Genomic DNA, 13,424 nt, shown 5'->3' with positions numbered 1-13,424 from the left:
CGGGATATGAAGTAGAGTTCTAAATGTTTCCTGCTACAGTGAACTGACTATAATCACCCGCCTCATTAAAAAGACTAGACGAAGTATGAATTATGCATACTACGTCGCGCGGATATTTATACTTCGTCTGCAAGCTCTCTACTTCGTCTGCTTTATATATAGCGAGGAGGAGCTTTCGCCGCGTCTATGTATGTAGGCCAGCCAGCCAGCCTACTAAACTAAACTAAATTTAAATTATGAATTACAATTTAATATTACAACAACATCACTAATATATTTTAACATACTTATTATATAATAACGTTACGTTACATTGCTAACATATTTTAATATAACAAATATATTTTAACCTATAAGATTAATTATTAGTATTATTACATTTGTGTGAGGAGGAGCTTGCGCCGCGCCTATGTATGTAGGCCAGCCAGCCAGTCAGCCCGTCAGCCCGTATATTAATGTTAAATTATGACTATGCATACGTACTACGCACTACGTACTACGCACTACGTACTACGTACTAATCATAGTACCCTACCTACCCTCTACCCTGGATAACTGGAGCTAAATCGATTAAAATCCCATTTCATATTCAAATATGAAATCAAAATATTAAAAGTATTTTATTTAAGGGTAATAGAGGTTAACTATAAAACATTAACAGGTAAAATATTATAACTATATAATATACAAGGAAGTAAAACAATTAAAGCAAATAATAAAGGTAATAAAACCGTTCAACAAAAAGCCATTAATTGATCGAAACGTATTCTAGGAAAAGAAGCTCTTACTCATATAAAAAGAAATATTAAAATAGAACTTTTTAATCCTATAGTTAATCCATATATTAATCCTTCTATAATAGAATTATTAACAAAAATTTCTTTATAGAAATAATAAAATATATTAAAAAAATTAAGATCAATAAATCCTATATTAAAAAGGATAGAATAAAAAAAATTAAAGACATCTAAACTATTTATTGACAAATAACCACCTAAAAATAAAATACTTGTAAGTATACACATTAAAACAATACTTCCGTATTCAGCTAAGAAAAAGAATACAAAAACTACTGCAGCATGTTCTGTCATAAATCCACTAACAAGTTCTGATTCCATATGTAATGTATATAAACAAGAAGATTAAAACTTGATCTTATTATTTATTATTTACTTTAAACCTATACTGGTTTTTGTAAATAAGGCCTGAATTTAAATATTTCCCTACTGTAACTTTAGATATATTGTTTGAGTAACTCAAAGGATAATTCAATATTATTTTGAAATTTTGCAATTAAATTATCATCTAAATCATATATACCTACTCCGTAAGGATGTTTGCTCATGCTATTACTTATCTTTTTCTTTGTTTCTTCACTATGTAACTTACCGTACATAGGATTTAATTCTCCAGGTTTACTAATCAATTTTAAGGTTTCCTCTGTATGTTTCTTACCATACATAGGGTGATTAGATTTATCTTTAAACCTATTTAACATTTTTAACTTAGCTTCATCTGTATGCTTATATCCTTCAATACTTGTAGCTGTTCTCATAAAATTATACAAGCTGTCAAAAGGATATTTTTCAATATAACTTGTTTCTAAATCAGTTAAAGCTTTATGACTTACTACTTTACTGTGATAAGTAAAGTACTCATATACGCAAAAATCAAATTTATTTAAACCATATTTTAATATGGCATTTTGTAAAGCAATATTAGATTTTTTACCAGCAAGATGTTCAATAAGTCTTAAATACAAATCTTTAGCACTACCTATATACCTTTTATTATTTACTGTATTTATAAAACAATAAATACCTGCTTTCTTTCTTAATATTTCAGCATAAGAAATAATTACTTCGTTATTATCTAAATTACTAAAAATTTTTAGAGGTAAAGGAGTAGATATAGGATCTGGAGATGAATCAGAATAAGTAGAATAGTATCTTCGTGCATTAATTAAATGTTTACGAAGGTAATTATTTGTTTTGCTATTATTATAGCTGAGTAAACCTAATCCCTATACATACTTCTTACATTCACATGCAAGGTTGGACTATATCTTATTAAGTACAATATTTTTTACTTAATTATTGCGTATAGTCTCTGAGGATCCTACTCGTAACTATTAAAATATTAATAAATTACTTTGGTTTCCTGCTGATTGTCTTCGATCTTAGATCGAGGGTTTTCCAGCATATAGCAATTTTTTACGAGACCGAATCGTATTGTTTACTCAATAGCCTCAGCTAAATCAATATTTATACTATCTTAACGCTAATCAAAAATCTATAACCTAACAAAAAAATTAAGATACCTCGGCCGTCACCAAAAAATTTATTATTTAGAGCTCTCCATACATACCACTAACGTAGTATAGTAGAAGGTTAAAGAATAAAAAACGGTGGCTGAGGGTAGGCTGGTAGCCCTCGAGAGTAAATAAAGTTTAGTTGTAACTATTATTAGTAATTAAATGCCAGTCCTGCGAAGTACATACGAAATACTGCATTAAATATGGCCATTACCGTGGTAGTTATTTACCTTTATTACTTTCATCGTCCTGTTTTTTGTTTTGATTTTCTTTGATGTATTTATTCATATTACTTTGAATATTTTGAATTTTAGCAAATTCTTCTGCAGTTCACTGACGAGTTTTTTTACTTTTAATCACATTGGCAGCTTCAATAAAAGATAAGAAATCAAAAACTTTAGCACTTTGAAGTGGATATTTTTGAAAAAAAGGTATAATTATGTTTTCTAACAACTCGAATTTATTTAACTTAAAGTCAACAGCATCGGTGTTTCTTTTTTTAACACTACCACAATCAAAAAATGTAACTATTCTTTCCATGAGAGTAGTATCTCGACTATGTTGTGTTATTTGAAAATGTAATCATACTTTGTAACTAGTGCTAAGTATTGATGGTGCATCTGAAGACTTTTTCTCTACTGTAATTATATTAAAACTACCTTCCCCATCTATGAATCCTACTAATCATTCCGGTTGGATTTTTCTTTCTGGAACTTCAGGTCTCATTACTGGTACTAAGTTAGGATATAATTCTTTTAATTCCTCTGATATTCCTTTATTCAGATAATATCTAAGGTTAAGAATTTTTATAAATCCTTGTTCACTTAAAGAAGATTCATTTTTTATAATTAAAATAATTTGCCTAAATAATTCGAAATCCGCAAATTTTTTAGTTAATAGAGGATAAGCTTCAAAATGCGGTATCAAAATATCTACAATATCACTAAGTTTTCTAATAATATACTTAGCCGTATTTTTCTCAAAACTTATAGTTCCTACTCCTCCAAAATATTCTTTGATACGATATAATATATCTAGATCTCGGGCATTTAATTTAATTTGGAAAAAAGGATCTAATCTTCATCCTAGTTTGTGGCCCTTAGCTTTATAGATCTTAATACCAAAGGAACCTTCCCCATCTGTGAAACCTGTTATTCATTCAGGGTGTAGTGAACTATCTTTGAGAGTTAAGGAACTATATAATTTTATGAATGTTTTAAAGTTTACCTTTCCAGATGCATAGTGTAATTTGTAAAATGTACGTAGTGTACTAAAATTATTGTAAATATTCCTTATAATAGTGATATTATAAATATAATTAATAATTATTAATCTAGTAATTGAAATAAATACGGTTGTAATATAATAATAAGCTAAGATTATATGATATTTTAAACCAGCCTCTGCGAGATCGAACGGGGCTCTGTTTGTTTCAGCAACAGAACCTATAAAAAATATAATAAATACAGGCAATAATGGAAATATATTCCAAATAGCTCTTTGAGATTCTATATTAACACTAAGATTTAAACTTCCAGTTAGCATAATTACTAAAAGTATAGCAGAACTTAAAACTAATTCATAACTAATCAATTGAGCTGTACTTCTTAAGGATCCTAAAAAAGCATATTTACTATTAGCACTTCATCCAGCCAATAGTATACCGTACGTGGCTAATGAAGATACAGCTAAGATATAATAAATACCTAAGCTAAAATCATTAATAGCTAGACCAGGTCCATAAGGTATTACTGCATAACCTAAAAGAGAAAAAATTAATGTAATAACAGGACCTAAAAAGAATAAGATTATGTTAGCTTGTGTTGGTGCTACATATTCTTTTAATAATAGTTTTAAAGCATCGGCAAAGGCTTGAAGTAGTCCATAATACGAATCTCCCCTTTTAATCATGTATAAAAAAAAATCATACTGTAGATTTAGGCAGGGGCCTTCTCCCTGAATAATAAAAATATTATCCATTTAACAGAATATTATATAAATATTCCTGTATCCTTTCGGATAGGGTCTGACTATATCTTAAGTATTATGTGAACAATAATACCAACCACCGTCTAGTCGATGAACTGCACACCATTACTTATACAATAAATATATGGGGCTTGGCTGCGGATTACCTATTTCCTTTCGTGCATCTATTTATGTGTTACTATACCTCTTTCGAGCCACAACTTAATTACTTAATTTGCTTAGTCTAAATAGCTTTAAGGCTTCCCCGTCAATTTGATGGTTTAAAGGCCAAATAAAGTTTCCTACGCTTTATTTTTACTATTATTTACATATACTATAAAAATAATACCCTTTATATGATTCATTTGAATCTAAATATTTGTTTATTGTTTTAACACTTATTTTTAAATCTTTAGATAAAGATAATTTAGAAATATAGCTAGGTTTATTGTCATTGATTAAAGTTAATTTATCATCTACATATTTATATACTCAAGTACTAGTTGTCATATTAGAAACTTTATTAAATTTATTAGATAAAAGATTTAAATTTTCTGTATCTAACTCATTTCTAAATAAATATATAAATTTACCTCCTTTATTTATAGCTTCTTTAGTATCTAAATGATTAATTAAAGATCTATAATCTACATTAAAATAATCTGCTGCTTTTTTTATACTATTAAAATTACCTATTAATTCTAAAGTATTAGCATCATATATTCAAACATTAAGGTTATTATGTTTTCTAGAAAAATGAACTTCTTTTAATCTTTCTATATTTAAATTATCCAATTCATTACTAAATAAATAATTGTTTTTAATACCACCAGGTATTCACTTATCTAAGTGATTATTTACTGAATTATGTGACACATTTAAAATTTTAATTGTCTCACCTATAGAATTATAAATGTTTTTAACAATATTACTTTTTGTATCTATAGAATAAACTCAGACTTTTTTACTTATAGTACGATCTAAATCTAATCCTTGAATGCTATCACTTACTAATTTGTCTATTAATTCAAAATCTACTATTAAATCAGTTAAAAAAATATTGCTTTTATAAGGAACATAAGTATTTAAATAAATATTTATAGTTTCTCTGCTTATATTTAAATATTGAGATAATTTATTAATACTCTCGAATTTGATATAGTTATCCTTAAGTGATCCTTCACTATAAGTATATAAATAGACAGGTATACCTGAATATTTATTATCTTTGTTTCATTCTAATTGTTTAAGTTTTAATATTTCATGTAAAGAGCCGTAATTTTGTATAGTATACATCTCACTTTTATATATTGTATTTAATAAAGGTAAGTATTTTTGTAAATAATAATTCTCTCTTTCTTTTTGAATATCTAAACTACAAATCTGAATAATTGAAAAATGAAATTTATCTCAACCTACAGCATTAGCAAAAATATGAAATTTATCTTGTAAATTTATATTAAGATGAGCTTTAAATCTATTTATAAAATTTTTAGCTCTTCCTATATAAAAAATCTCAGGATTTTCTTTGTAAGTAAATATATATATACCCCCTTTACTTTTAATACTTCTGAAAAAAGTCTTAAGATCCGAAGGAGACAATAAATCCTCACAAGTTTTAATTACATTGTCTTTAAAAGGCTTAATAGGAGCTTTTCTGTTTAAATATAAACCATTTATTAATTTATCAGTTGTAGAAGTATGATAATATTTTTTAAAAGAACTAGAGACGCTGTGTGTGCGACCTACGAAATTAGGACCTAATCTTCTTTGCATACTTGCCATAGTTTTTCTTTCCGCAATTGTAACATAAGCTATACCTAAAAGGGCAGGAACTAATACCAATACAACCTCAATTAATGAAATAATGATAGAATAATACATAATAAAGATATAAAAATTAAAAACATAATCAAAAAAAAAGTGCTAATAAAAAAGTAACCTCATGAAATGTTACCATTAACGATAACTCTCTATGTTAGTTATGAGTATGAGGTTTCATATGTTTATATAATATGAGGAGGGCGCAAGCTCGAGGGGGAGCTTGCGCTATATATAGCGCTATATATAGCGCTGTATATGGCGCCGCGCTACGTATAGCGCCAAAAAAGACCAATATCCTCAATTTGTACCTCTGCTCCTGCGGCGTAGCCGCCAGCCTGCCTGTGCGAGCTCCTTAGCTTTAGCTTGCGCTTAGCTGCAGGAGCAGTAGCCTTTTTATTTACCCTAAAAGTTTAGATATAAAAGTACGAGATAAGAATAAACGAACAAATCTAGGTAAAATGTACTTAGATAAAATATACACAGTTATAGCAAGTATAATAAAAGTAAATGTTATTTCATTAACAAAATAAAATGGGACTAATTGAGGCATATAAATTATGAAAAAATAGAAATAATACTGATATAAAAGTATCAAGTTCTAAGTTTAAATAATAAGAGCTTTAGCTTGCGCAGCCTTATATACTAATTTAAACTTATGCCAGAGCATAGGAAGATGTAAATATTGAGCTTGCACCTCAAGCAGGCACAAGCATGATATGGTGTGTGCGAGGAGGAGGAGGAGGGAGGAGATTGCGCTATATATAGCACAATATATAGCAGACGAAGCATGTATGGACGGCTTTCGATATCTTTTAGATACCTCCAGCCAGCTTTTTGTGACGAGTTAGTTCGCAGTGTACGGCGTGATTCTACGTCCTGACCTGTACCTTACTCTTTTCATTTTTTATATTATGCTCTAAATTATCCCATAGGGTATCCCAAACCAACCTATATAACCATGTGGCGCGGCGCAAGCTCGCTCCGTATTAACATACCACTTTCTTCTCAGCACATCGCAACTATACATAACCTAACCAGATAACTTCATAAGTATCCGAAGATATCTTTTTATCATAGTGGTTAGTGATGTAGTGGGAGATATGGGGTCGAGCTTGCGCCTGAAGTGATTCGTATAATTACTTTCGAGCTCTACTTCATATCCCGGAGGATTTAGAAGCCTGCCTAGGTCAAAGGTATCCTTTATTACAATATTTTTTGTACTATGGAGTATGTGTGTCATACACTTTTTAAAGACTCTATTAGGCGCGAGCTCTTAAAAATTGAGGATTACCCCTCGGCTTCGCAGGAAAATTGGAAAATTCCCGGAATTTATTTATTTATTTTTTTCTAACTTAGAGTTTATTGTTTGATCGGTTACCCTCTCAAATTCACAGCTCGACACCAGGCTTAGGATTCCGGTTTTCTCCGAGGTACTCTTTTTACTAATTTTCATCCATCAATTAGTACACGAGGAGGATAAATAAAATTTTATCTAATTTTTTTTGTATAACATAACAATTTCAAGCTAAGCTTGAAGAGTTTTTTACTCTTCTATCAAGCTTAGCGCGAACATCAAACTGCTTTTTAACCACATTTCCAGGACTTCACTAATTAAAATTAGTTTTTTCTAATTTGAGATAGTAGCTGTATAGCTTAAAATCTTTAATGAATTCCCTCCTATGAATTTGCACTCATAAGGGGCTTAATGTCAGAACTGTATGGACGGCTTTCGATATCTTTTAGATACCTCGTAAAAAAAATAAAAAAAAAAAAATAAAAACGAAAACAGTTGCTTTTGTTATTTATTACAGCAACAAAGTACTCTAAACACCAAACAATAAACTTGTTACATTATAATGTAAGCCATCTAAAATAAAGGATGGGTATATTCCAAACATAATAGTAAATATTATTAAAGTAAATAATAAAAAGAATTCTCTTTTAGTTACATCACCAATATTTTCTTCAAAGAATTTACTAAATGAACCACCGAAAGCTATACGGTTATACATATATATAGTGTAAGCGGCCGAGAATATCATAGAAGAACTAGAAAATAGACCTAATAAAGGTAATCTTTCAAAAGTTCCATATAAAGACATAAATTCCCCTACAAAATTTAAAGTTAAAGGTGCACCACAATTACCTAAACATAAAATGAAAAAAAGTATGGAGAACAATGGCATTACTTGAGCAGTTCCTCTATAGTAAGATATTATTCTGGTACCAGATCTATCATACAATACACCTCCTGCACATATAAATAGCCCACTTGACACAAATCCATGTCCTAAACCTAAAAGTATACCACCTTCAATCCCTTGAATAATATTACTGAATACACCTATTAAATAAACTGCAGCATGAGATACTGAGCTATAAGCAATTAGTTCTTTTATATCTATAGTTCGTAATGTACTAAAACTGGCATAAATTATTGTAATAATACCTATACTAAAAATTATAGAAGTATAATTTAAAGATATTTTAGGTAATAAAGGTAGGATTAGTCTAAATATACCATATAAACTTAATTTTAATACAATACCTGCAAGTACTATACTTCCACCTAAGGGCGATTCTACATGAGCTTTTAATAATCAACTATTTAAGAAAACTGTAGGAGTTTTTACAGCAAAAGCTATAAATACTCCTAAAAATAAAAATATTTGAGTTGTATATTCAAAATTACTTTTTGATAAAACATCCAAATATGTTGTACCAATTAAAGAAGACATAGTTAAAATAGATAATAATAAAAATAATGATCCTAACAATGTATATAAAAAAATATAAAAACTAGCTCTTACTTTATTACTTGATCCAAATAAACCTATTAATATAAATAAAGGCGGTAATATACTTTCAAAAAATATATAAAATAATAACACATCTAATACTAAAAATACGGCCAATAAAAGAGTTTCCAGCAATAATATTATTATTAAATATGCCTTAATATTATGTGTTATTGAATTTCAATTTGATATTAATGCTATAGGCATTATTATAGTTGTTAATAATACAAAATATATTGAAAGACCATCCACCCCTAAATATATATTATAAACACTTAATTCCAAATCATCTTGTACAAATTGAAATTGATTAGTACTAAAATCAAACAAGATATAAATTATTAATGATACAATTAAATTCATAATTGTAGTTATAAAAGCAATTTTTTTATAAAAATTTAATTCATTATTTATTACGAGGACTTTTAATAATTCTCCTCCACTATTCTTACCAGCTCCGGCTTCACTAAAACTCCCACTATTACTGTTATTACTAGTAATATTAAAATTATAACTATCAAAACTTAAAATAAAAAAAATACCTATCATAGGTATAATTAATAGAGCATATAACAATCCTGACATTTGAATAAAAATCAAATTAAAATATACTACCCTACTATAAAAAAAAAATTACCTTCAAGGTTAGCCCCTTGAACTTTATAAAAATAAAAAATCCTAATTAATTTTTTAATTAAGTAAGATATTATTGTAAGAATAAATTAATCTTTATATATAAAGGGGCTTTAACTTTAAGGATTAACCTGTTTAAAAGTAGTAAACTAATTTTAAGGCTTCTCCCCTTTTCTTATAAAATATGTTTAAAAGGATTAAATAAACAATACGTATGGTTACCATACGCATTATATATTTAGTTTTAGTGTTTTGCGTTTTGTGTTTCGCGCTTCGCATTAATTATGAGCCTGCGCCTACGAAGTATGCATATATACTTCGTCGTCGCGCCCCAACAAAATATAAAATCTTAATATAAAGACGAGCTTTATATATAGCGCCGTATCCCGCTCTCGCGAGCCGCTATTCTTCAAAAAAAAAGTATTCGTAATTCGTACGACCTTGTTGTATGACTTCTTGCGGCGACTTTGTCACCGCCAATACGACGACTTCGTCGTCGTAATATAAATACAAAACAGACATTTTAGTCTAACAACCTGTCCCTCCTATTGTTCTTTTAATCAAATAAGGAATTTTTCTAAAGATACCGATTCTATTACTATAGGCATAGAGCTGTGTAATATTCCACATATTTCTGAACATTGACCGTAGAATACTCCTTCTCTATTAATAAAAACAGATACTTGATTTAATCTTCCAGGGTATGCATCACATTTTATACCTAAAGCAGGAGCAGCAAAAGAATGTATAACATCACCTGCTGTTATAATAAATCTAACATGTGTTAATTCAGGAAGAACAACTCTATTATCCACTTCTAACATTCTTAATCCTCCTTCATCTAAATCAGATTCTGGTACTATATATGAATCAAATTCTATGAATTGATCATTAGAATCTAAAAAATCAGGATATTGGTAACTTCAATATCATTGGTGACCCTCTGCTAAAACTGACATTGAAGGATCACTAACTTCATCCATTAAATATAATAATTTAAAAGAAGGAAAAGCAATTAATATTAATATTACTGCTGGAGTAATAGTTCATATTAATTCGATTAATGTCTACAACATAAGTACTTTCATACTTAACTGGACTATATCTTATCTTATAAGTCGACGTCGTCGACGTTTGATTTCCACGTGTAGTCTCTGAGGATCCAAAGTATTTAGTACCGAGGGCGGCGCAGCGCTCCCCCCCCCCACCCTCAGTGTCCTGCCACCACAGGTGGCGGCAGAATACCAAGGTCTTGGTTTCCTGCTGATAATCCATTGTACATCCTTTAGGGTTATCACTGATAAAGTATATATCTATTATCTTTATAGTACCTGAAGGCTTTAGGAGTTTCCAGCATATAGTGGAATTTTATTCATAGTTTTTTTAAATTTATTTGGTATTTATTCCTGCGTGTACTTCGTTAGCTAGTAAATTTATATCTATCTTTAAATATTTTACCAGAATTTATATAGAGTCTTATAGTATTACTACTAATTCCTAAAAATTTGGCAGCTCTTCTTATTGAAACAAAACTACCTATTAATTGAAACCCTTTTGAATCAGATTTTTCATATATGTTAACAAGATAACCTCTGTTAGCACTCATTTTTAATAGAGTTTCTTCATAATGTTTTCTACCTAAAGCTTTTTGTCTCATTAACTCTTTAGTTTTTTCAGAATGGGTTTTACCAAATAATGAATTATTTGCCCCTAACTTATTTAGAGCCATGAGTGCTTTAGTTTCTTCAGAATGAGTGCGACCATATAAAGCAGATTTTTCTCCTACATATATTCCTTTTAAAGATTTACTAATTTTAGCTTTAGTTTCTTCTGTTAGTTTATGTCCTAAAGAACTACCTGCTATTTTTAAAATATTGTATTTAGGATTTAACTTATCAAGATAGTATTGTTCTCTTTCTGTTAAATCAGCTATATCACAATATTCTAATACTTCAAGCTGGAAGTTGGAATACCCGTATTTAATCAAAGCTCTACTTATTATAAGAGTTTCTCTATTTTTCAAATAACTCATATTAAAGTATCTTATAAATCTTTTAGATAAATCAACTGATTGTCCAATATATATATCATTAGTTAATTTATTGGTCCATTTATAGATACCAGATTTATTTTTGTTATCTTTTATAATTAATTTTCTCATTGAATAAGGATCTTGATACAATTTTATACTATTATGGTCCTTTTGGGACAGGCCTAGCGACTTGGTCTTAGGACCTGAAAAAGATGTTGTACTATAAGAACGTATATATTTATTGTTATTATTTACCAAGCGCAAGTTACCTTTAAACTTAAAACACTTTTGAATAGGCACATCTCTACCGTGATTTAAATATTTATGTGAAATTGGTGATTTTGTACTAACATAGTTTATAACTATAGATAATAAAATTCATCCTACAGCAAATAATATAACTACTAAATAATACATTATATTATCGTGTAATTCATTTAACCCTTCCATCTGAGGAGTAGCACTATCTTGAAAATATATACCTCAAGGACTGGGAGCATCAAAATTCATAACTAATTTATTAATTAAAAAAAACATAAAAAAATAATAAAATACAATTTATTCTATATTGAAATATTATTATATAATATTATATTATATCATTATACATGTTATATAGAATCTAAAAAAAAAATAACAGCAAGCATACAGACATGCGCCGTCGTACACGCGTAGCCTGGTCCCGCCTACTTCTGCTGCTGATGCGGCGTAGCCACCAGCCAGCCAGCCCGGGCGCAAGCAGCAAATCTACATAAGATTTGGATTCTAAACAGACATCTTAGTATAAATATAACAGCCTGCACTTTAGTGGTAATAGACGTACTGACTTTATATTAAGAGTTCGTGTATAAATTAAATCCTTATCCTCTACATTTTTTTATAATAATAATCACTTTGTTATATAATCATAAAATGATTATATAGCAATAAGATTTACCCTTTATTATTATATATTATATACAGTTTGCCGGGCTTATTGGACTTGCCTGGCTAAGCCAGGCAAGTCCTGGTGTACGAAGTATGCTTGCTTGATTCACTTACTAAAAAATCATTACTTAAATAGCTATGGTTCGTAGTACGACGGCGCCGTACGTATGTACATACGCATTAAATTTAATTATCCTTACCTTTACCTTTACTATTTTCTTCTTCTAAAAATTTAACCTGCTCAATATTTTCTAAAGCTGATTTACATATATTTTATTTTTCAATCAGTTTACTAATTTGTTCTTTATATGCAGGTACTTCTTTATGATTTTCATAAGATTTTATTGAAAACTCTATTACATTTAGAGCTTCAACTAGCTCTTCCTTAGTGGCTTTATTAACACGTTCCTTAAACGTAGGAATGTAAATAAATTTACTTACTTCTAACTCATCATGGTCAGAATCTGATTTATAATCAGCTTCTGATTCAGATTCTCATTCAAAATCTGACTCAGTTATAACTCCTTTATGGGAGGCGCTACCTCCAAGCTTTTTAGGTTGCCAAGCAGAAGAAGCTTCACCCCCCCCGTTCAGTATTTTTTAGGCTGCTGTGCATCAGCAGAAGGTATTGAGCTTGTAAATTGTTGAATAAATTATATATGAGTTCATGTATCTGTGCGTCAACAAAAATATATAGCTTTGGATATTATAATTAAAGGTAGAATTAGTAACATAAATATTAACCTTTTAACAAAAATTCTAAAAAACTTAGGAAGGTAAATTTTAGGAATAATACTAGACTGTAAAGATGAACTACTAACAAAGAGGTAAGGTCTAGTTGGACTCTTATCGTATAATATTATTTCGAGCTCGCGCCCTCTAATACTTTTAGAGCTTGTGTCACTTACTCTAAAAATAGAGTTTAGGC

General features: G+C 29.2%; 5 protein-coding genes across 5 annotated transcripts, besides 7 other annotated features; 1 reads left to right on the top strand and 4 right to left on the bottom strand. All coding sequences in view use genetic code 4, as the record gives it.

The window, feature by feature from the left end:
• Nucleotides 1–644: 644 nt before the first annotated feature.
• nad1 (NADH dehydrogenase subunit 1) lies at nt 645–6,166 on the bottom strand (the record flags this gene model as incomplete). The annotated part of the gene is made up of 3 exons: nt 645–1,115; nt 3,713–4,204; nt 6,026–6,166. The coding sequence occupies 3 exons, from the start codon at nt 6,164–6,166 to the stop codon at nt 645–647; spliced, it is 1,104 nt and encodes a 367-aa protein (XP_062738733.1).
• Nucleotides 1,116–3,712: a mobile genetic element.
• Nucleotides 1,235–1,555: a mobile genetic element.
• Nucleotides 2,537–3,712: a mobile genetic element.
• Nucleotides 4,205–6,025: a mobile genetic element.
• Nucleotides 4,604–6,025: a mobile genetic element.
• A 337-nt stretch (nt 6,167–6,503) lies between the features above and the next one.
• atp8 (ATP synthase F0 subunit 8) lies at nt 6,504–6,656 on the bottom strand (the record flags this gene model as incomplete). The annotated part of the gene is made up of 1 exon: nt 6,504–6,656. One exon carries the CDS (start codon nt 6,654–6,656, stop codon nt 6,504–6,506), a length of 153 nt encoding a protein of 50 aa, XP_062738732.1.
• A 1,273-nt stretch (nt 6,657–7,929) lies between these two features.
• Nucleotides 7,930–9,489, bottom strand: nad4 (NADH dehydrogenase subunit 4; the record flags this gene model as incomplete). Its single annotated transcript has 1 exon — nt 7,930–9,489. The coding sequence occupies one exon, from the start codon at nt 9,487–9,489 to the stop codon at nt 7,930–7,932; it is 1,560 nt and encodes a 519-aa protein (XP_062738731.1).
• Nucleotides 9,490–10,082: 593 nt separating this feature from the next.
• On the bottom strand, nt 10,083–12,106 carry cox2 (cytochrome c oxidase subunit 2; the record flags this gene model as incomplete). Its single annotated transcript has 2 exons — nt 10,083–10,604; nt 11,876–12,106. 2 exons carry the CDS (start codon nt 12,104–12,106, stop codon nt 10,083–10,085), a joined length of 753 nt encoding a protein of 250 aa, XP_062738730.1.
• Nucleotides 10,605–11,875: a mobile genetic element.
• Nucleotides 10,958–11,875: a mobile genetic element.
• Nucleotides 12,107–12,949: 843 nt separating the features above from the next.
• Nucleotides 12,950–13,276, top strand: QC762_0117070 (uncharacterized protein; the record flags this gene model as incomplete). Its single annotated transcript has 1 exon — nt 12,950–13,276. The coding sequence occupies one exon, from the start codon at nt 12,950–12,952 to the stop codon at nt 13,274–13,276; it is 327 nt and encodes a 108-aa protein (XP_062738729.1).
• Between the last annotated feature and the right edge of the window lie 148 nt (nt 13,277–13,424).

This window comes from Podospora pseudocomata, mitochondrion (genome assembly GCF_035222375.1).
Source record: "Podospora pseudocomata strain CBS 415.72m mitochondrion, complete sequence, whole genome shotgun sequence".
Taxonomy (NCBI): Eukaryota; Fungi; Ascomycota; class Sordariomycetes; order Sordariales; family Podosporaceae; genus Podospora; species Podospora pseudocomata.
Note: the sequence above shows the minus strand (reverse complement) of the source record. Positions and strands in the feature narration are given on the sequence as shown.